Genomic DNA, 23,686 nt, shown 5'->3' on the forward strand with positions numbered 1-23,686 from the left:
ATTTCAAGTCGCTCCATGCCCAAGCAAACATCCCTGCACTGAACATGTACTGGAAGACACTCAGTGACAAAAGATTGACAAGCTGGAGACATTATATGACATTCAGACCTCATGCCTAGTTGAAAACATATGCACACCTGCTAACCCCCACAGCCTATTCCACTCTGAATGCTCCTGCACCAAATCCTATCTAACTTGGCTCATTAGCCTGTTTCAACAGGTGTGGACCTTAAAAGATAAATTGTTTTTAAACCATCCCACCCCATATCCCTATACTTTCCCAGTGGATTCCTCACAGGTACCCAGTGTGTGTACTCAGCTAGTTATGGTTGCAGGGGTCGAGTCACAGCTCCTGGCCCCACCTCTTCACTGGTCACTCCCTGCTCCATGAGCTTTATCATACCTCCTCTTAAAGCTATTTATGGATCCTGCCTGCCTCCACTACTTCACTTCCCAGACTATTCCATTTCCTGACAACCCTATGACTGAAAAAATACTTCCTAACATCCCTGTGAGTCACCCAAGTCTTCAACTTCTAATTGTGACCTTCTTGTTGTGTCCCATCTCTGGAACATCCTATCTACCTTGTCGATTCCTCTCAGTACTTCATTTGTCGTTATCATATCCCCTCTATCTCTCATGTACTACAGTGTCGTCAAGTCGATTTCCCTTGACCTTTCCTCGTAGGACATGCCCTTTAGCTCCAGGACTAGTCTTGTTGTAAAACTTTGCACTTTCCCTAATTTCCTTACATATTTGGCTAGGCGTGGGTTCCAAACTGGTGATGCATACTCCAACATAGGCCTGACATACACGGTGTACAGGGCCCTGAACGATTCCTTATTAAGATGTCGGAAGGCTATTCTTAGACGCCCATATACTTCAGCAGTTTTTTGGTTGATGTGCGCCTCAGGAGATGTGCCCGGTGTTATACTCACCCCAAGACACTTTTCCTCAAGTGAGATTTGTAGCCCCTGGCCCCCTAGACTGTACTCTGTCTGTAGTCTTCTTTCCCCTTCCCCAATCTTCATGACTTTGCACTTGGTGGACTTGAACTCCAGGAGCCAGTTTCTGGACTAGCCCTGCAACCTGTCCAGATCCCTTTGTAGTTCTCCCAAGTCCTCATCCAACTGAATTCTTCTCATTAATTTCACATAATCTGCAAGCAAGGACACTTCTGAGTCTATCCCTTCCATCATATCATTCACATATAACCAAAAACAGCACCAGTCCAAGGACTGACCCTTGTGGAGCCCCGCTCGTCACAGGCGCCCACTCGGACACCTCATCATGTACCACAACTTGCTGTTCCCTACCTGTCAGGTATTCTCTGATTCACTGCAGTGCCTTCCCTGTTATACCTACCTGGTCCTCAAGCTTGTGCACTAATCTTCTGCAGAATTGTGTCAAAAGCCTTCTTACAGTCCAAGAAAATGCAATCTACCCATCCCTCTCTCTCTCTTGACTTACTGCTGTCACCCTGTCATAGAACTCTGTAGATTTGTGACACAGGACTTCCCGTCCCTGAAACTGTGCTGGTTGCCATTGATAAGCTCATTCCTTTCTAGATGCTCCACCACTCTTCAGATAATCTTCGTCAAGACTTTGCACACTATACACGTCAGTGATACTGGTCTGTAGTCTAATGCTTTGTGCCTATCTCCTTTTTTTAAAAATTAGGACTACATTTGCTGTCTTCCATACCTCAGGTAGTTGCCCTGCTTCGACAGATGTGTTGAAGATTGTTGTTAGTGGTACACAGTGCCTCTGCTCCCTCCCTCAGAACCCATAGATATATTATCTAGCCCCATCGCCTTTGAGGTATCTAGCTTGCTTAGCAGCCTTTTCACTTTCTCCTCAGTTATATGTATTGCATCCAACACTTTGTGGTGTACCCCACCTCTCCGTCTTTCTGCAGTCCTTTCTGTCTCCTCTATGAATACTTCTTTGAATCACATGTTGAGCTCCTCACATACTTCTCGGTCGTTTCTTGTGATCGCCCATCGTTCCTTCCTCAGCCTGATTACCTGGTCTTTGACTGCTATTTTCCTTCTGATGTGGCTGTACAACAGCTTCAGGTCAGATTTGGCTTTCGCTGCTATGTCATTTTCGCACTGTCATTCTCCCCCCCCCCTTTTTTTAACAAGTCGGCCGTCTCCCACCGAGGCAGGGTGACCCAAAAAGAATGAAAATCTCCAAAAAAGAAAATACTTTCATCATTCAACACGTTCACCTCACTCACATATAATCACTTTTTGCAGAGGTGCACAGAATACAACAGCTTAGAAGCACATACAGTGGTCCCTCGCTTTTTGTAGTTCTCGGCAATCGTAAATTTCGCTAATCATAGGGGTATTTTCGTATAAACATGGACTCGCTTTTCACAGGTTGACTCGCGAATAGTAGTTCGTCCGGGACGCGTACGCACGGTGTGAGCCGGGGTGGCCTCCCTACCCAGCCAGTCTGGCATTGTTTACCAGTGAGTGAAGGTCCCCTCAAGTGCTCCTATGAAATATTTCATAATATTCCGCTCATTTTAGTGCTTGGAAGTACTAAATAAGCTACCATGGCTCCAAAGAAAGCTCCTAGTGCCAAGCCTGTAGTAAAGAAGGTGAGAAATATGTACAGTGACAAAGTCTTGGGCCATTTTAGAGAAGTGTTAAAGAGACGCCAGAAACAGAGCTCTCTCCTCAGTTACTTTGCGAGACAGGACTAGAATGACTCTCAAGGTGGTCCTAGTGGCAATAAGAAACAGAGAAGAGAAGCAACCCCAGAGAAGCAACTGGTACCTGAGGTGTTGCTGGAAGGGGATTCCCCTTCCAAACTGTAAACAATCCAATCTCTCTCCTCCTCCAGTCTCCCATACACTAAGAAGAATCTCCAATAAAGGTAAGTGTTATGCTGTTAATGTTTCATTCATCATTTCCCATTGTATTGCTTATGTACAACATGTATATTTCACGTAAAAAAATTTTTTGTTTTAATACTTCTGGGTGTCAGGAACGGATTAATTGTATTTACATTATTTCTTATGGGGAAAATTGATTCGCAAATCGTAAATTTAGTTTATAGTAGCTCCTCCAGGAACGAATTAATTACGAAAAATGAGGGACCACTGTACGTATAAAGATACACAACATATCTCTCCAAACTGTCAATATCCCAAAAACCCTCCTTTAAAGTGCAGGCATTGTACTTCCCATTTCCAGAACACAAGTCCGGCTATATAAAAATAACCAGTTTCCCTGAATTATCGTAGGGGTTCTTAAATGGAGATATCGAGGGTTGAAGGTAGACACACTTGTTGGATGGTAACGATATATTGTCAGACTGTGATGATGGGAAATGGAGCCCAGCCTCTGCCTTGTCCTAGCCTGTGTCAAATGCCGACTGAGGCCGAGGCAGAGGTATGAACGTACACATGCGCATCCTGTGACGTCACACAAAAGTCACAGGCCTAGGGATCTCCTATCTAAAGCACATGGATGATACTGATATGCTATACAACAACTATGTTGACAGCTCGGTCATGTTACGTATGTCGTCTTGACATACACTACTATCTATAGGCTGAACAGGCAGGCGGTTCTGGGCTGATTCTATACAATAACAAATTCATATATAACTTAGAATTAATGGATGGTATCATACTGGATGTTAACAAAATGAGTTTTACATAATGGGTGTTAAAGTAATCACTTTTAACTTAATGAGTTTTAACGTAATGCATTACAAACTATAAGAACAAATCATTGTACAATATGGATGGAATTGATCGATCGATCTGTATTTATGCACTCTACAGATTCTGAGGAAGAATAAATATACATGTATATATATATACAAGGTGAAATTAACAGCAAAGGCATCTGGTGCACACTCAGATCATTACTGTCAAATTCTCAGAATATGGAGGGAACGTGAATAAGAAATTTTTTTTTTTGAAAAAACTAATCAGTTAATAACAAACAGTTGACAATTTACTTCATCTCGGACATCTAGTTATACAGACTATGTACATTTAAACCCAATTCTGCGAGGGTGAGGTTTACATATGCAGAATGGTTATCTCTGGGAGGATCGAATTCCTCTGCAATGGCTAACACATGCCTTGACTGAGGGAGATCTGAACGAGTATCTACAAAAGATACTTGTGGGTTTCTCATTACTTGTCGAGTACGCAAGGAGTAATGACATTCAGGTTGATTATCTGATTGAGTATCTGAGGTAGAGGGTACAGAGTCAAGAGGATTTTCAGCATCTGTCACATTAGTCTGGGTAGCAATATCATCAACATCGCATACTAATTTCATATGATCTAAATGCGATTCTTTGTACTTACCAGTACTAATTTCTCTAACCTTATACTTATTACCAGAGATATGTTCTACAACCCGATAAGGTCCGACAAACTTTTGATCGAGCTTAGGCATTGCGGATGTTTTGTTGAAATTTGTCAGCATTACTCTCGAACCTACTTTGACTTCTGATGGCTTAGCACAGCTATTAGTTACTCTAGTAAATTCTGCTGTTGATTTATGAAGTGTTTCACAGATTCTTCTAAAAACACTGAGCCATGCTGGTACGAGTTGCTACGAAATCATCAGGGTTGTAATTAGGTTTCGGAGTGGAATATAACAACTCATAGGGTAAACGCTTGTCTACACCATACAATGCATAATGTGGAGTATCACCTATGGAAGGATTGTAAGCAGAATTTATGGCACATTGGACATCTGGTATGACTTCATCCCAAGTTTCACTATTGGGGTTGATAGTGGCTCTCAGGACATCAGGTACTTTCTTATTGGTTTGTTCAGCTAACCCATTGCTGGCAGGATGATGAGGAACAATGGTGGATTTAGAGATCTTGTATAAAGTAGACAAATTTTCAAGAATCTCGTTACAGAATTCACCTCCATTATCTGTTACTAAGGACTTTGGGGTGGTATGCCTGCAGATAATGCGTTCTTTAAACGCTTTAGCTACTGTCTCTGCAGTCTTATCTGCAATAGGAACTAACTCACAATATCTGGTGAAATGGCCTACCATAACACAGATGTTTGTTGCCTTGGAGGGAACATTTAAAATTGGTTAACAAGTCAAGGGCAACTCTTTCCCACGGTTCGCTAGTGGTTGGGTACACTTGGATTGGATTAGGACCATTGACATTTCCTTTATATTGCATACAGACACTACATTTCTTAACATACTCTGAAATGTCAGTTGCCATACGTGGCCAAAAGTATTTCATTCTGGCTTGTTTCACAGAACGATCCATACCAGGGTGTGCAACACCTGGTGCATCGTGAACTAGCTGTAGAGCTACGTTCACTAGTGACTGTGGAATTACTAACTGGTAAACTCTCCTACTTGGAGTACCCAACTCGGCTGTTCGATACAGTAATTCTTGGCTCATTACAAAGTCACTAATGGGTGCTGGTGGCTTCACAGTAAGAATAAGATCTTCCTGGAGCAGGAATCGAATCACCAGAACACAAGGGATCGGTTCTTTCTTACTGGAGGAATGAACAAACTCGGTGGAGTGGATGACTCCTAGCCTGTGTCAAATGCCGACTGAGGCCGAGGCAGAGGTACGAACGTACACATGCGCATCCCGTGACGTCACACAGTCACAGGCCTAGGGATCTCCTATCTAAAGCACATGGATGATACTGATATGCTATACAACACAGGGATCAGCAACTATGCTGACAGAATCCCTTCACTAAATATTACCCTGCTCACACCCCAACAGCTCATCAGATCCCAAATACCATTCGCCTCCATCCACTCCTTTCAAACACGCTTACTGGAAGTCCAAGCCCCTCACCCACAAAACCTCCTTTACCCCCTCCCTCCAACCTCTTCAAGGACAACCCCAACCCCGCCTTTCTTCCCCTACAGATTTATATGCTCTCCATGTCATTCTACTTTGATCCGTTCTCTCTAAATGACCAAACCACCTCAACAACCCCTCTTCAGCCCTCTGACTAATGTTCTTAACTCGACACATTCTTTTAATATCCAGACTCCGAATTTACTGCACATTTACACCACACACTGCCCTTAGACAGGACATCTCCACTGCCTCCAACCGTCTCCTCGCTGCAGTATTTACAACCCAAGCTTCACACCCATATAAGAGTGTTGGTACCACTATACTTTCATACATTCCCTTCTTTGCCTCCATAGATAAAGTTTTTTGTCTCCACATATACCTCAACACACCACTTGCCTTTTTTCCTTCATCAATTCTATGATTCACCTCATTCTTCATAAATCCATCAGCCAACACAACTCCCAAGTATCTGAAAACATTCACTTCTTCCATACTCCTACTCTTTTCCTCTTCTTCCCTGTGCATATTTATTTCTGGCTCTGCAACTTCTCTCCTTATTGTAGACAGCCTGTACTGTCTGCACAGACAGCCCATGCTGTCTGCCAGCTTAGTTCATATTTCGCGCCATGCTGGTGCTGCCACCTATAGGCCTTGCCACTTCAGTATGCCCAGACTTGCCTCTCTCTCACTCACACAGCGGCCTAGCAGCATGACACAAGTACTCCCAGCTCTCTCTCGTGGGATGGCCCTGCCCGGGCCATGGGCACACACACACACAAGCCTGTGTACCCACCACTACAATAGGCCTTGCCACTTCAGTATGCCCAGACTTGCCTCTCTCTCACTCACACAGCAGCCTAGCAGCATGACACAAGTACTCCCAGCTCTCTCTCATGGGATGGCCCTGCCCAGGCCATGGGCACACACACAAGCCTGTGTACCCACCACTACTTAACAATAAAGTAAGAAGCCTCCGAAGACGTATCATTAACCACCCGCTACCAGAATACCAAATAATCTTTTTCATTATATTGGTACCAGCGGTGGTTGCAGCAGTGTGTTTGCCCAAAGCGAGGAAGGAAGAGGGATGAAGTCATCTTCACTTCATCATCCCATGCAAGAAGCATCCGTCTCTCAACAAGTTATCCTGATGTCGTGTCTGCAAGTTTGAGCATCCAGACACAGGTACAAGCAGGATCCAGGCCGAAATTTGCCGAAATTCTCCGAGAATTGTAAGTGGCGTCACAGTGACCCCACGCTACAGTGTCCCACGCTGTTTCTCAAGTCATGTGTTCAGCGTCACTTGTATGTTGCTGCTGTTGTTGTTCAGCTCAGCACAGCCGTTTCAGCAAGCCAGAGGTGAGTTTTGTGGTGATTTCTGCGTCCAGTGTGAGTTCTCTACGTATTTGTGGGTGGGGGAGGAGAGGAAGCGGCTGTTCCTCACCTTGCCCATGCTCGCCCTACTCACGCTCACCCGTCTACCATACACCACTCACCACTGCCCACTCCCTCTGCTGTGTTTTCTGCTGTTTTCCATGTGAATTCATTGCCAGAGCTGTGTATCCGAGTGCCCGAGGCCACTCGAAGCTACGTGGACCAGCATGCCACGTAGATCACGACACCACGTGAGTGTGGGCGATGTCATGTGGATCTACCAGCCATGAGAGTTACCAGATGTCCCAGGCCACATGCTGTGGTCTGCTGCCCGCATCACATTGACATCACCCACGATGCTGCCCGACTTCATGACGTCACGATGTCTGCCTGATGTCACCTCGAGATGTCTGCTGACGTCACCTTGAGATGTCTGCTGACGTCACCTCGAGATGTCTGCTGACGTCACCTCGAGATGTCTGCTGACGTCACCTCGAGATGTCTGCTGACGTCATCACGCCTGACATCACATGATGTCACATCGAGTGTTTCTAGTAATTATTTTAGTATTGTCGAGAAGATTGAGAGAAAATATATGTTGTGTGTTAATTAATTCCTCTCAGTCAGTGTTCTCACATTTTAGTATGTCTTAGTCAGTTTTATGCACAGAAAAGTATCATTTGCTAGTTTAAGCCATGTTGTACCGCGGTGTGTGTGTAAAGTTTCCGTGTGTCCAGTGAGGTCTGAGCCAGACCTGAGTAGCACCACTGTGTTAAGTCACCCGTGTGACCAGTGTGTTTGACAGCTATCAGACAGCCCTGAGCCCGAGCCCCCTTGTACAGAAAGCTTTTATGCTCGTCGCTCGTGTTGTTCTGCAGAATCGTACCTGCTATGATTCCCATCGAGATTTGTTTCACTTCACCTCCAGACCGTCAGAGTGCAGTTATATGTAGAGAAACAAGTCTGGGGATGCTTAGACTAACCTCTGCTATAACTCCAACTGCCGATTGATACTCGCCAAGCCGCAGTTAGCCCTGTCGGCAGGCGCTGTGTCAGCCTCGTGTCACAAGCGTCAGTGAGCAGCCTGCACAAAGATGTCACTTTGACTGCTAGCTCTCTCACTGCAGTCTGGTGTATGATGTTACGACTCCCAGATGTTTCGCCCAGTCGTCTCTGCCACGATTCGCTCCACGCTCGCCGGCAGTGACAGCCCAGCGACAGTACCAGTCGAGAAGTGTCCTCCTGAGTCGCTTGCCAGAAGTCCTGCCCAGTTGCCGAGTTTTGTCGACGCCTCACTCGAGGGCACCAGCATGTTGTGCCCCAGGTTGAGTGAAACCTGCAGCGACTCCTACGATGACTGCTTCACCGTTCCAGAGAAGACCGTAACCTGTTACGTCACAGCGATGTCTCCCGTGTTGCAGTATCTGTCCAGACGCAGGAAGGCGTGCAGTGATGTCCTTCGACGCTCACTGCTTTTGACAACGATGTTTAGCACACCCACATGTTTTTTTCTTCCCTCCCTGTAGGAAGTTTTTTTTCCATGTTCATATGTATAATGGGATTATTTGGTAGGTGCTGCAAGCGGGTGGTTAATGATAGACGTCTTCTTCGGAGGCTTCTTAGTTTATTGTTAAGTTGTGGTGGGTACACAGGCTTGTGTTGTCCCCATGGCCCGGGAGGGCCATGCCCACGAGAGAGAGCTGGGAGTACTTGTGTCTTGCTGCTAGGCCGCTGTGTGAGTGAGTCCGAGGCATGGGCCAGCAGGCTGGCGTGCCTACCGAGAGGCCTGGCTACAGAGGGCAGCACCTGAGTGGCGCGAAATATGAACTAAGCTGGCAGACAGCATGGGCTGTCTGTGCAGACGGTACAGGCTGTCTACATACGCTCGGCCACCTACCGCGCGTCGTCCCGACGCGACAATACTGGTGGTAAAAGAAACTCGGTCTCTCTCTCGTAGGAACAGGGTACAAAACGCAAAATAAAAACATACATATACATATGGACATGGAAAAAAACTTCCTACAGGGAGGGAAGAAAAAAACATGTGGGGTGTGCTAAACATCGTGGTCATGGGCAGTGAGCATCGAAGTGCATCACTGCACGCCTTCCTGCGTCTGGACAGATACTGCAACACGGGAGACATCGCTGCGGCTGAGCTGTGACGTAACAGGGTACGGTCTCCTCTGGAACGGTGAAGCAGACATCGTAGGAGTCGCTGCAGGTTTCACTCAACCTGGGGCACAACATGCTGGTGCCCTCGAGTGAGGCATCGACAAAACTCGGCAACTGGGCAGGACTTCTGGCAAGCGACTCAGGACACTTCTCGACTGGTACTGTCGCTGGGCTGTCACTGCCGGCGAGCGTGGAGTGAGTCGTGGCAGAGACGACTGGACGAAACATCTGGGAGTCGTAACATCATACACCAGACTGCAGTGAGAGAGCTAGCAGTCAAAGTGACATCTTCTTTGTGCAGGCTGCTCACTGAAGCTTGTGACACGAGGCTGACACAGTGTGTCATGGCTCTGCAACTTCTCTCCTTATTCTCCTGGGTCCTTTACCTTCTATACTTCTTCCATTCTCTAACACAATTGGTTTTTGCCTCTCAACACCTTCGGGGGAACCAAGGGCTCTTCCTGGCCTTCTCATTATTTCTGTTACCTCTAGGTACAAACCTCTTCAGCTTCCTTGCATATTGTCACATATTCCATCACCTTACTGACCTCCCTGCCAGTTCTCTATCCCACTGAACCCTGTGCAGGAAATTCTTTAGGCAGGTGTAGTCCCCTCTCTTGTAGTATAGTTTCATTTGTCCTGCTTCCCTCTCCACTTGTAACTCCGTATTCGAAGCTCAGAATCACGTGGTCACAGGCTCCAAGGGGTCTTTCATATGTTATGTCCTCAATACCTGCACTACTCAAGGTGAATAGTAGATCCAGTTTGCTGGTTCTTCATCTCTCTCTCTGGTAGTGTCCCTTACGTGTCGGTACACGAGGTTTTCCAGTATCACCTCCATCTTAAAACTCCACGTTTCTCCCCACAGCCCATGCAGGTCAAGGTTCCACCAGTCAATTTATTTGTGATTGAAGTCAATCACAATTAGTAGCTTTTCCCTGATCATATAAGCCCTTCTGGCCACTACAGCCAGTGTGTCAACCATCGCTCTGTTACTCTCTTCATATTCTTGCTTTGGCCTCACACTGCTCTGTGGGAAGTTATACATCACTGCAATTACCACCGTGTGACCTCCAGACTGGTGTGAGTGTCTGTGTGTGAGTGTGTGTGTGTGTGTGTGTGTGTGTGTGTGTGTGTGTGTGTGTGTGTGTGTGTGTGTGCATGCACATTGTGTGTGTGTGTGTGTGTGTGTGGGGGGGTTTGAGTGTGTGTGGGGTTTGTGTGAGTGTGGGGTTTGTGTGTGTGTGTGGGGTTTGTGTGTGTTTGTGTGTGTGTTTGTGTGTGTGTGTGTGTGGTGTGTGTGTGTGTGTGGGGGGTTTGTGTGTGTGTGGGGTTTGTGTGTGTGGGGTTTGTGTGTGTGTGGTGTGTGTGTGTGTGTGTGTGGGGGGGGGTTGTGTGTGTGTGGGGTTTGTGTGTGTGTGGGGTTTGTGTGTGTGTATGGGGTTTGCGTGTGTGTGTGTGTGTGTGTGTGTGTGTGTGTGTGTGTGTGTGTGTGTGTGTGGGGTTTGTGTGTGTGGGGTTTGTGTGTGGGGTTTGTGTGTGTGTGTGTGGGGTTTGTGTGTGTGTGTGTGGGGTTTGTGTGTGTGGGGTTTGTGTGTGTGGGGTTTGTGTGGGGTTTGTGTGTGTGGGGTTTGTGTGTGTGGGGTTTGTGTGTGTGTGGGGTTTGTGTGTGTGTGGGGTTTGTGTGTGTGTGTGGGGTTTGTGTGTGTGGGGTTTGTGTGTGTGTGTGTGTGTGTGTGTGGGGTTTGTGTGTGTGTGTGTGTGTGGGGTTTGTGTGTGTGGGGTTTGTGTGTGTGGGGTTTGTGTGGGTCTTGTGTGTGTGGGGTTTGTGTGTGGGGTTTGTGTGTGTGGGGTTTGTGTGTGTGTGTGTGTGGGGTTTGTGTGTGTGGTGTTTGTGTGTGTGTGGTGTTTGTGTGTGTGTGGTGTTTGTGTGTGTGTGGTGTTTGTGTGTGTGGTGTTTGTGTGTGTGGTGTTTGTGTGTGTGGTGTTTGTGTGTGGAGGTTTGCGTGTGTGTGTGGGGTTTGTGTGTGTGTGTGTGTGGGGTTTGTGTGTGTGTGTGTGTGTGGGGTTTGTGTGTGTGTGTGTGTGTGGGGTTTGTGTATGTGTGTGTGTGTGTGTGTGTGTGTGTGTGTGTGTGTGTGTGTGTGTGTGGGGTTTGTGTGTGTGTGTGTGGGTGGGGTTTGTGTGTGTGTGTGTGTGGTGTGTGTGTGTGTGTGTGTGTGTGTGTGTGTGTGTGTGTGTGTGTGTGTGTGTGTGTGTGTGGTGTTTGTGTGTGTGTGTGTGTGTGGGGTTTGTGTGTGTGTGTGTGTGGGGTGTGTGTGTGTGTGTGTGTGTGTGTGTGTGTGTGTGGGGTGTGTGTGTGTGTGTATGTGTGTGGGGTTTGTGTGTGTGTGTGTGTGTGTGTGTGTGTGTGTGTGTGTGTGTGTGTGTGTGTGTGTGTGTGTGTGTGGGTTGTGTGTGTGTGTGGTGAGGGTTGTGTGTGTGGTGAGGGTTGTGTGTGTGGTGGGGGTTGTGTGTGGTGGGGTTTGTGTGTGTGGTGGGGTTTGTGTGTGTGGTGGGGTTTGTGTGTGTGGTGGGGTTTGTGTGTGTGGTGGGGTTTGTGTGTGGTAGGGGTTGTGTGTGTGGTGGGGGTTGTGTGTGTGGTGGGGGTTGTGTGTGGGGGGGGTTGTGTGTGTGTGGGGGGGGATGTGTGTGTGTGTGGGGGGGTTGTGTGTGTGGGGTTTGTGTGTGTGTGTGTGTGGTGGGGGTTTGTGTGTGTGTGGGGTTTGGGTATGTGTGTGTGTGTGTGTGTGTGTGTGTGTGTGTGTGTGTGTGTGGTGTGTGTGTGGTGCGTGTGTGGTGTGTGTGTGGTGTGGTGTGTGTGTGGTGTGTGTGTGGTGTGTGTGGGGTGTGTGTGGGGTGCGTGTGGGGTGCGTGTGGGGTGCGTGTGGGGTGCGTGTGGGGTGCGTGTGGGGTGCGTGTGGGGTGCGTGTGGTGTGCGTGTGGTGTGCGTGTGGTGTGCGTGTGGTGTGCGTGTGGTGTGCGTGTGGTGTGCGTGTGGTGTGCGTGTGGTGTGCGTGTGGTGTGCGTGTGGTGTGCGTGTGGTGTGCGTGTGGTGTGTGTGGTAGGTGTGTGTGTGGTAGGTGTGTGTGTGGTAGGTGTGTGTGTGGTAGGTGTGTGTGTGGTAGGTGTGTGTGTGGTAGGTGTGTGTGTGTGGTAGGTGTGTGTGTGTGTGGTAGGTGTGTGTGTGTGTGGTAGGTGTGTGTGTGTGTGGTAGGTGTGTGTGTGTGTGGTAGGTGTGTGTGTGTGTGGTAGGTGTGTGTGTGTGTGGTAGGTGTGTGTGTGTGTGGTAGGTGTGTGTGTGGTAGGTGTGTGTGTGGTAGGTGTGTGTGTGTGGTAGGTGTGTGTGTGTGGTAGGTGTGTGTGTGTGGTAGGTGTGTGTGTGTGGTAGGTGTGTGTGTGGTAGGTGTGTGTGTGGTAGGTATGTGTGTGGTAGGTATGTGTGTGGTAGGTGTGTGTGTGGTAGGTGTGTGTGTGGTAGGTGTGTGTGTGGTAGTGTGTGTGTGGTAGGTGTGTGTGTGTGGTAGGTGTGTGTGTGTGTGGTAGGTGTGTGTGTGTGTGGTAGGTGTGTGTGTGTGTGGTAGGTGTGTGTGTGTGTGGTAGGTGTGTGTGTGTGTGGTAGGTGTGTGTGTGTGGTAGGTGTGTGTGTGTGGTAGGTGTGTGTGTGTGGTAGGTGTGTGTGTGGTAGGTGTGTGTGTGTGGTAGGTGTGTGTGTGTGGTAGGTGTGTGTGTGTGGTAGGTGTGTGTGTGTGGTAGGTGTGTGTGTGTGTGGTAGGTGTGTGTGTGTGTGGTAGGTGTGTGTGTGGTAGGTGTGTGTGTGTGGTAGGTGTGTGTGTGTGGTAGGTGTGTGTGTGTGGTAGGTGTGTGTGTGTGTCAGCATAGTTGCTGATCCCTGTATTCCCAGTATTATATAGCATAGCATATTAGTATCATCCCTGTGCTTTAGACACGAGATCCCTCGTAAGCCTTTGGCTTTGTGTGACGTCATAGGCATACACATGGGCAGTGATCCCTTTGTCCCACTCTCACTCGGCGGCAGACCTACAAGACGTGAACAGGCTTGGCACCGGGCTCCATCTCCCATCTCAGTCTTCAACCGGGGGGAGTCATCCACTCCACCGAGTTTGTTCTTTCCTCCAGTAAGGAAGAACTGATACCTTTATTCCAGAACAAACAGCCTACTGGAAGGTTAGCCAGATGGACCTTGACTATCCAAGAGTTCAATCCCACTTTTGAAAATTTACCTGGCAAGTCAAATGTAGTCGCAGATGCTTTATCGCGACACGTTAGTGTAGTTACTGCAGATCCTCCATTTACTGTCGAGGATGTCAAAAATGCCCAAAGAATAGATCCCTTGTGTTCTGGTGTGATTCGATTCCTGCTCCAGGAAGAGCTTATTCTTACTGTGAAGCCACCAGTACCCATTAGTGACTTTGTAATGAGCCAAGAATTACTGTATCGAATAGTCGAGTTGAGTACTCCTAGCAGACGAGTTAGTAATTCCACAGTCACTAGTGATTGTAGTTGTATCTTTTGTAGATACTCGTTCAGATCTCTCAGTCAAGGCATGTGTTAGCCATTGCAGAGGAATTCAATCCTCCCAGAGATGATAACCATTCTGCATATGTAAACCTTACCCTCGCAGAATTGGGTTTAAGTGTAAACAGCCTGCATAATTAGATGTCCGAGATGAATGAATTTGTCAACTGTGTGTTTTATTATTAGCTGATCAGTTTGTCAGAAATTTTCGTGTTCACGTTCCCTCCGTATTCTGAGAATTAACAGTCTAGATTTGCGTGCACCGAATCTGCCTTTCTGTTAAACACTTCTTGTATATAATTATTCTTCCTCAGAATCCGTAGAGTGCATGAATACAGATCGATCGATCAATTCCATCCATATTGTATAATGATTTGTACTTATAGTTTGTAATGATTACGTTAACACCCATTACGTCAAAATCATGTTGTACCATCCATTAGTTCTAAGATATATATGAATTTGTTATTGTATAGAATCAGCCCAGATCCGCCTGCCTGTTCAGCCTATAGATAGTAGTGTATGTCGGGACGACATACGTAACATGACCGAGCTGTCAGCATAGTTGCTGATCCCTGTATTCCCAGTATTATATAGCATAGCATATTAGTATCATCCCTGTGCTTTAGACACGAGATCCCTCGTAAGCCTTTGGCTTTGTGTGACGTCATAGGCATACACATGGGCAGTGATCCCTTTGTCCCACTCTCACTCGGCGGCAGACCTACAAGACGTGAACAGGCTTGGCACCGGGCTCCATCTCCCATCTCAGTCTGACAATATATCTACCATCCTACAAGTGTGTCTACTTTCAACCTGTGATATCTCCATTCAAGAACCCTTACGATATGTGTGGTAGGTGTGTGTGTGTGGTATGTGTGTGTGTGGTAGGTGTGTGTGTGTGGTAGGTGTGTGTGTGTGGTAGGTGTGTGTGTGTGGTAGGTGTGTGGTAGGTGTGCATGTGTGTGGTAGGTGTGTGTGTGGTAGGTGTGTGTGTGGTAGGTGTGTGTGTGGTAGGTGTGTGTGTGGTAGGTGTGTGTGTGGTAGGTGTGTGTGTGGTAGGTGTGTGTGTGGTAGGTGTGTGTGTGGTAGGTGTGTGTGTGGTAGGTGTGTGTGGTAGGTGTGTGTGTGGTAGGTGTGTGTGTGGTAGGTGTGTGTGTGGTAGGTGTGTGTGTGGTAGGTGTGTGTGTGTGTGGTAGGTGTGTGTGTGTGTGGTAGGTGTGTGTGTGGTAGGTGTGTGTGCGGTAGGTGTGTGTGTGGTAGGTCTGTGTGTGTGTGGTAGGTGTGTGTGTGGTAGGTGGGTGTGCGTTGGGTGTGTGTGTGGTTTGTGTGTGTGTGGTAGGTGTGTGTGTGGTAGGTGTGTGTGTGGTAGGTGTGTGTGTGGTAGGTGTGTGTGTGGTAGGTGTGTGTGTGGTAGGTGTGTGTGTGGTAGGTGTGTGTGTGGTAGGTGTGTGTGTGGTAGGTGTGTGTGTGGTAGGTGTTCATGTGTGTGGTAGGTGTGCATGTGTGTGGTAGGTGTGTGTGTGGTAGGTGTGTGTGTGGTAGGTGTGTGTGTGGTAGGTGTGTGTGTGGTAGGTGTGTGTGTGGTAGGTGTGTCTGTGTGTGGTAGGTGTGTGTGTGTGTGTGGTAGGTGTGTGTGTGGTAGGTGTGTGTGCGGTAGGTGTGTGTGTGGTAGGTGTGTGTGTGGTAGGTGTGTGTGGTAGGTGTGTGTGTGGTAGGTGTGTGTGTGTGTGGTAGGTGTGTGTGTGTGTGTGGTAGGTGTGTGTGTGGTAGGTGTGTGTGCGGTAGGTGTGTGTGTGGTAGGTGTGTGTGTGGTAGGTGTGTGTGTGGTAGGTGTGTGTGTGGTAGGTGTGTGTGTGGTAGGTGTGTGTGTGTGGTAGGTGTGTGTGTGGTAGGTGTGTGTGTGGTAGGTGTGTGTGTGGTAGGTGTGTGTGTGGTAGGTGTGTGTGTGGTAGGTGTGTGTGTGGTAGGTGTGCATGTGTGTGGTAGGTGTGTGTGGGGTAGGTGTGTGTGTGGTAGGTGTGTGTGTGGTAGGTGTGTGTGTGGTAGGTGTGTGTGTGGTAGGTGTGTGTGTGGTAGGTGTGTGTGTGGTAGGTGTGTGTGTGTGGTAGGTGGGTGTGTGGTAGGTGGGTGTGTGGTAGGTGGGTGTGTGGTAGGTGGGTGTGTGGTAGGTGGGTGTGTGGTAGGTGGGTGTGTGGTAGGTGGGTGTGTGGTAGGTGGGTGTGTGGTAGGTGGGTGTGTGGTAGGTGGGTGTGTGGTAGGTGGGTGTGTGGTAGGTGGGTGTGTGGTAGGTGGGTGTGTGGTAGGTGGGTGTGTGGTAGATGGGTGTGTGGTAGATGGGTGTGTGGTAGATGGGTGTGTGTGTTAGGTGTGTGTGTGTGTGTTAGGTGTGTGTGTTAGGTGTGTGTGTGTTAGGTGTGTGTGTGTGTTAGGTGTGTGTGTGTTAGGTGTGTGTGTGTGTTAGGTGTGTGTGTGTGTGTGTGTGTGTTAGGTGTGTGTGTGTGTGTGTGTGTGTGTTAGGTGTGTGTGTGTGTGTTAGGTGTGTGTGTGTTAGGTGTGTGTGTGTTAGGTGTGGGTGTGTGTTAGGTGTGTGTGTGTGTTAGGTGTGTGTGTGTTAGGTGTGTGTGTGTGTTAGGTGTGTGTGTGTGTGTGTTAGGTGTGTGTGTGTGTGTGTTAGGTGTGTGTGTTAGGTGTGTGTGTTAGGTGTGTGTGTTAGGTGTGTGTGTTAGGTGTGTGTGTTAGGTGTGTGTGTTAGGTGTGTGTGTTAGGTGTGTGTGTTAGGTGTGTGTGTTAGTGTGTGTGTTAGTGTGTGTGTTAGGTGTGTGTGTTAGGTGTGTGTGTTAGGTGTGTGTGTTAGTGTGTGTGTGTTAGTGTGTGTGTGTGTGTGTGTGTGTGTGTGTGTGTGTGTGTGTGTGTGTGTGTGTGTGTGTGTGTGTGTGTGTGTGTGTGTGTGTGTGTCCACACGCGCGCGTGCATTTTGTCGTAGGCACATGTCGTTTAGACACTAGGCCTGTTGTATATGCTTGCATGCGTGTGTGTGTGTGCCCTTTTTTTCAGTGGTCGCCCAATCCATATGCCTTGTCAGTCTTCGCCGCCACACCAGTTATCAGTCCCACAATCATCTAGCAACTGGGTTAAGCTCTGGTACTATCTCTACCACTCACAACCTTCCTTTCACCAGCCAATTCTTCCCTTATCCCCATTTCCTTGCTAACCCCACAAGGGTCTCAAGCTAAACTCTCCTGTCTTGTCTTTTCTTCAATATCACAGTGAAGGCAGTTTCCTAGCATTTCTCAGTGTATTTTCCCCTTCTTTTATTATGAGTTCTGAATTTACCTTTCTCTTGCAAATATTGTGCTACTACAAAGTATGACCCATTAAACTAAAAGCCTGCTATAGATGCAAAATATTGTCAAAGTAAAGTTTCCAGTTGCTGTTCTTGTGTATTGAGTCCAACAATGATCTTTAGAATTAAAAAAAAAAAATATTAATATAAGAGATAAATAATTTTATCAGATTTAAAAAAAAAAGGGGGGGGGGGGAGAGCAGTGAAATATCACAACTTGAACATAAGAAAGGAGGAACAATGCAGTAGGCCCATACTGGGCAGGTCCTTCACAAATCCAACCCACTACAGAATATTTGCCCAGCCAACTCTAGCTGTAAAACCACACTTTAGTTCTATGCCCAACCCACTTTACTTCTCGATGGATCTAGCATATTGTCACCTCCATGAAATTTTTCATTTTTAACCCTAGCCTATTTCTTAGTAATAAACAAACCACTCACTTGTCATTGGAAATTGAACAATCAATGATTGTCTTTTTGTTTGTATTAACGATAATGAAAGGTAGTTGGATGGCAGAGTTTGGTGAAGGAGCTCCATGGACCCGTTCTTCAGCCCGGTTGCGCTCCACCAAATTTTTGAATGCGATTTGCTGAAAAATTAATAGAAAAATGGAAAATGGCACACAAGATCTTTCCTGAAGGCATACTCATATAATATATTAAACACATGAAAGTAACATACTAAAAAATCTTCACCTCATAATATCTGATCTTTGGCATCAGAATACACCTATAAAATATGACACTGGAAACTAAATTTGTTACAAGACACTTTGCCAAGTTTATATTCAGTCTACAGGTTAACATATCATGGATGGGGTCACAACCAGGAATGGATGAACACATGACAGCCTAACAGATACAAGGTTTTAAAACATATATAAGCAGTGATGCTCAATGCAAAAGACAACATAAAATCTAATGCCATTTAATAAAAAAACTAATGGGATTTATAATTTTACGAGTGTTATATGCATTTTATTTACAATATAAGTAATTCTTCTTCACTTGCAGACCAGCCTGATGCCAGGCTTCCTACACATCAAACACCAAGTACACTTCATAAAAACCATTCTCTCTCAGAGTTACATTTCAAGACCCCTTCCTTTTCCGTAATGCCTGTCTGAATACCTAAAAATGTAGGAGATATGTCACATCATTCAAATTAATTTTCATGAAGAAATCTAACCTAGAAAAACTAATTTATATTCGCTAGTGTTACACGAACATTTCCCCATGTCAAAACCTATTACAAACATTTGTATTGAATCTTCATAAAGATAAAGTCCTTGAGACTTTGTACAGTAGGGCCCCACTTTACGGTGTTTCACTTTACTGTGTTCCGCTAATACGGACACTTCAAATTATGACCAAAACTCACTATACGGCTCCCCCACCTGACTTTCTAATACGGTCACCACACCACACTCACTTTGTTTACATTTTCCATGAGCTCCATAAGCACCACGTCTCTCCATTATATCTGGAAACTCCAAAATTTCAAGTGTTTTTAAAAGTTATTTCATATATATTTTTTTTTTCAACAAGTCGGCCGTCTCCCACCGAGGTAGGGTGACTCAAAAAGAAAAAATCCCCAAAAAGATAATACTTTCATCATCATTCAACACTTTCACTTCACTCACACATAATCACTGTTTTTAGCAGAGGTGCCCAGAAACAACAGTTTAGAAGTATATACGTATAAAAATACACAATACATGTATATCCCTCCAAACTGACAATATCCCAAACCCCTCCTTTCGAGTGCTGGCATTGTACTTCCTATTTCCAGGACTTGAGTCCAGTTATATAAAATAAACGGTTTCCCTGAATCCCTTCACTAAATATTACCCTGCTCACACTCCAACAGCTCGTCAGGTCCCAAATACCATTTGTCTCCACTCACTCCTATCTAACATGCTCATGCACACTTCCTGGAAGTCCAAACCCCTCGCCGACAACACCTCCTTTACCCCCTCCCTCCCTCCAACCTTTACGAGGACGACCCCTAACCCGCCTTCCTTCCCCAACAGATTTATACGCTCTCCATGTCATTCTACTTTGATCCATTCTCTCTAAATGACCAAACCACCTCAACAAACCCTCTTCAGCCCTCTGACTAATACTTTTATTAACTCCACCCCTTCTCCTAATTTCCACACTCCAAATTTTCTGCATAATATTTACACCACACACTGCCCTTAGACAAGACATCTCCGCTGCATCCAACCGCCTCCTTGCTGCAGCATTTACAACCCACGCTTCACACCCATATAAGTGTGTTGGTACTACTATACTTTCATACATTCCCTTCTTTGCCTCCATAGATAACATATATCTCAATACACCACTCACCTTTTTTCCTTCATCAATTCTATGATTAACCTCATCCTTCATAAATCTATCCGCCGACACGTCAACTCCCAAATATCTGAAAACATTCACTTCTTCCATACTCCTCCTCTCCAATTTGACATCCAATTTTTCTTTACCTAAATCATTTGATACTCTCATCAACAAATTTTGTTGAAAATAAGAAAACGTTTTGGAGTGAGATTAACAAGTTAAGGAAGCCTAGAGAACAAATGGATTTGTCAGTTAAAAATAGGAGAGGAGAGTTATTAAATGGAGAGTTAGAGGTATTGAGAAGATGGAGGGAATATTTTGAGGAATTGTTAAATATTGATGAAGATAGGGAAGCTGTGATTTCGTGTACAGGGCAAGGAGGAATAACATCTTGTAGGAGTGAGGAAGAGCCAGTTGTGAGTGTGCGGGAAGTTCGTGAGGCAGTAGGTAAAATGAAAGGGGGTAAGGCAGCCGGGATTGATGGGATAAAGATAGAAATGTTAAAAGCAGGCGGGGATATAGTTTTGGAGTGGTTGGTGCAATTATTTAATAAATGTATGGAAGAGGGTAAGGTATCTAGGGATTGGCAGAGAGCATACATAGTTCCTTTGTATAATGGCAAAGGGGACAAAAGAGAGTGCAAAAATTATAGGGGGAGAAGTCTGTTGAGAATACCTGGTAAAGTGTATGGTAGAGTTACTATTGAAAGAATTAAGAGTAAGACAGAGAATAGGATAGCAGATGAACAAGGAGGCTTTAGGAAAGGTAGGGGGTGTGTGGACCAGGTGTTTACAGTGAAACATATAAGTGAACAGTATTTAGATAAGGCTAAAGGGGTCTTTGTGGCATTTATAGATTTGGAAAAGGCGTATGACAGGGTGGATAGGGGGGCAATGTGGTAGATGTTGCAGGTGTATTGTGTAGGAGGTAGGTTACTGAAAGCAGTGAAGAGTTTTTACGAGGATAGTGAGGCTCAAGTTAGAGTATGTAGGAAAGAGGGAAATTATTTCCCAGTAAAAGTAGGCCTTAGACAAGGATGTGCGATGTCACCGTGGTTGCTTAATATATTTATAGATGGGGTTGTAAGAGAAGTAAATGCGAGGGTCTTGGCAAGAGGCGTGGAGTTAAAAGATAAAGAATCACACAAAGTGGGAGTTGTCACAGTTGCTCTTTGCTGATGACACTGTGCTCTTGGGAGATTCTGAAGAGAAGTTGCAGAGATTGGTGGATAAATTTGGTAGGGTGTGCAAAAGAAGAAAATTAAAAGTGAATACAGGAAAGAGTAAGGTTATGAGGATAACAAAAAGATTAGGTGATGAAAGATTGGATATCAGATTGGAGGGAGAGAGTATGGAGGAGGTGAATGTATTCAGCTATTTGGGAGTGGACGTGTAAGCGGATGGGTCTATGAAAGATGAGGTGAATCATAGAATTGATGAGGGAAAAGGGTGAGTGGTGCACTTAAGAGTCTGTGGAGACAGAACTTTGTCCTTGGAGGCAAAGAGGGGAATGTATGAGAGTATAGTTTTACCAACGCTCTTATATGGGTGATGAATGTTGCAGCGAGGAGAAGGCTGGAGGCAGTGGAGATGTCATGTCTGAGGGCAATGTGTGGTGTGAATATAATGCAGAGAATTCGTAGTTTGGAAGTTAGGAGGAGGTGCGGGATTACCAAAACTGTTGTCCAGAGGGCTGAGGAAGGGTTGTTGAGGTGGTTCGGACATGTAGAGAGAATGGAGCGAAACAGAGTGACTTCAAGAGTGTATCAATCTGTAGTGGAAGGGAGGTGGGGTAGGGGTCGGCCTACGAAAGGTTGGAGGGAGGGGGTAAAGGAGGTTTTGTGAGCGAGGGGCTTGGACTTCCAGCAGGCATGCGTGAGCGTGTTTGATAGGAGTGAATGGAGACGAATGGTTTTTAATACTTGACGTGCTGTTAGAGTGTGAGCAAAGTAACATTTATGAAGGGGTTCAGGGAAACCGGCAGGCCGGACTTGAGTCCTGGAGATGGGAAGTACAGTGCCTGCACTCTGAAGGAGGGTTGTTAATATTGCAGTTTAAAAACTGTAGTGTAAAGCACCCTTCTGGCAAGACAGTGATGGAGTGAATGATGGTGAAAGTTTTTCTTTTTCGGGCCACCCTGCCTTGGTGGGAATCGGCCAGTGTGACAATAAAAAAAAAAATAATCACCTTACTCTTTTCTATGTTCACTTTCAACTTTCTACCTTTACACACACTCCCAAATTTGTCCACTAACCTTTGCAATTTTTGTTTAGAATCTCCCATAAGCACAGTATCATCAACAAAAAGTAACTGTGTCACTTCCCATTTATTATTTAATTCCCCATAATTTAATCCCACCCCTCTAACAAACACCCTAGCATTTACTTCTTTTACAACCCCATCTATAATTTTTTTTTTTCAACAAGTCGGCCGTCTCCCACCGAGGCAGGGTGACCCAAAAAAGAAAGAAAATCCCCAAAAAGAAAATACTTTAATCATCATTCAACACTTTCACCTCACCCACACATAATCACTGTTTTTGCAGAGGTGCTCAGAAACACAACAGCTTAGAAGCATATACGCATAAAGATACACAACGTATCCCTCCAAACTGCTAATATCTCAAACCCCTCCTTTAGAGTGCAGGCACTGTTCTTCCGTCTATGACCTACTTTTACCGGGAAGTAGTCTCCCTCTTCAAAGCATTTAATAACTTACCACCTATTACGTATATGTACTTGCAACACCTGCCACATTGCTTCCCTATCCACTCTATCATATGCCTTTTCTAAATCCATAAATGCAATAAAAACTTATTATTATTATCACACTGGCCGATTCCCACCATGGCAGGGTGGCCCGAAAAAGAAAGACTTTCACCATCATTCACTCCATCACTGTCTTGCCAGAAGGGTGCTTTACACTACAGTTTTTAAACTGCAACATTAACACCCCTCCTTCAGAGTGCAGGCACTGTACTTCCCATCTCCAGGACTCAAGTCCGGCCTGCCGGTTTCCCTGAACCCCTTCATAAATGTTACTTTGCTCACACTCCAACAGCACGTCAAGTATTAAAAACCATTTGTCTCCATTCACTCCTATCAAACACGCTCACGCATGCCTGTTGGAAGTCCAAGCCCCTCGCACACAAAACCTCCTTTACCCCCCTCTCTCCAACCTTTCCTAGGCCAACCCCTACCCCGCCTTCCTTCCACTACAGACTGATACACTCTTGAAGTCATTCTGTTTCGCTCCATTCTCTCTACATGTCTGAACCACCTCAACAACCCTTCCTCAGCCCTCTGGACAACAGTTTTGGTAATCCCGCACCTCCTCCTAACTTCCAAACTACGAATTCTCTGCATTATATTCACACCACACATTGCCCTCAGACATGACATCTCCACTGCCTCCAGCCTTCTCCTCGCTGCAACATTCATCACCCATGCTTCACACCCATATAAGAGCGTTGGTAAAACTATACTCTCATACATTCCCCTCTTTGCCTCCAAGGACAAAGTTCTTTGTCTCCACAGACTCCTAAGTGCACCACTCACTCTTTTCCCCTCATCAATTCTATGATTCACCTCATCTTTCATAGACCCATCCGCTGACACGTCCACTCCCAAATATCTGAATACATTTACCTCCTCCATACTCTCTCCCTCCAATCTGATATTCAATCTTTCATCATCTAATCTTTTTGTTATCCTCATAACCTTACTCTTCCCTGTATTCACCTTTAATTTTCTTCTTTTGCACACCCTACTAAATTCATCCACCAATCTCTGCAACTTCTCTTCAGAATCTCCCAAGAGCACAGTGTCATCAGCAAAGAGCAGCTGTGACAACTCCCACTTTGGGTGATTCTTTATCTTTTAACTCCACGCCTCTTGCCAAGACCCTCGCATTTACTTCTCTTACAACCCCATCTATAAATATATTAAACAACCACAGTGACATCACACATCCTTGTCTAAGGCCTACTTTTACTGGGAAATAATTTCCCTCTTTCCTACATACTCTA

At 46.0% G+C, this 23,686-nt stretch overlaps 1 protein-coding gene across 3 annotated transcripts in view; it reads right to left on the reverse strand.

The window, feature by feature from the left end:
- Window positions 1-23,686, reverse strand: part of Dp (transcription factor Dp) — a 133,750-nt gene that overhangs the window by 18,882 nt on the left and 91,182 nt on the right. For all 3 annotated transcript variants that reach the window (XM_070088391.1, XM_070088390.1, XM_070088392.1), the window contains exon 8: window positions 17,756-17,904. In XM_070088391.1, the coding sequence (XP_069944492.1) occupies window positions 17,756-17,904 (149 nt within the window). The remainder of the gene's footprint in view (window positions 1-17,755; window positions 17,905-23,686) is intronic.

The sequence above is a fragment of the Cherax quadricarinatus genome, chromosome 24 (genome assembly GCF_038502225.1).
Source record: "Cherax quadricarinatus isolate ZL_2023a chromosome 24, ASM3850222v1, whole genome shotgun sequence".
Classification (NCBI taxonomy): Eukaryota; Metazoa; Arthropoda; class Malacostraca; order Decapoda; family Parastacidae; genus Cherax; species Cherax quadricarinatus.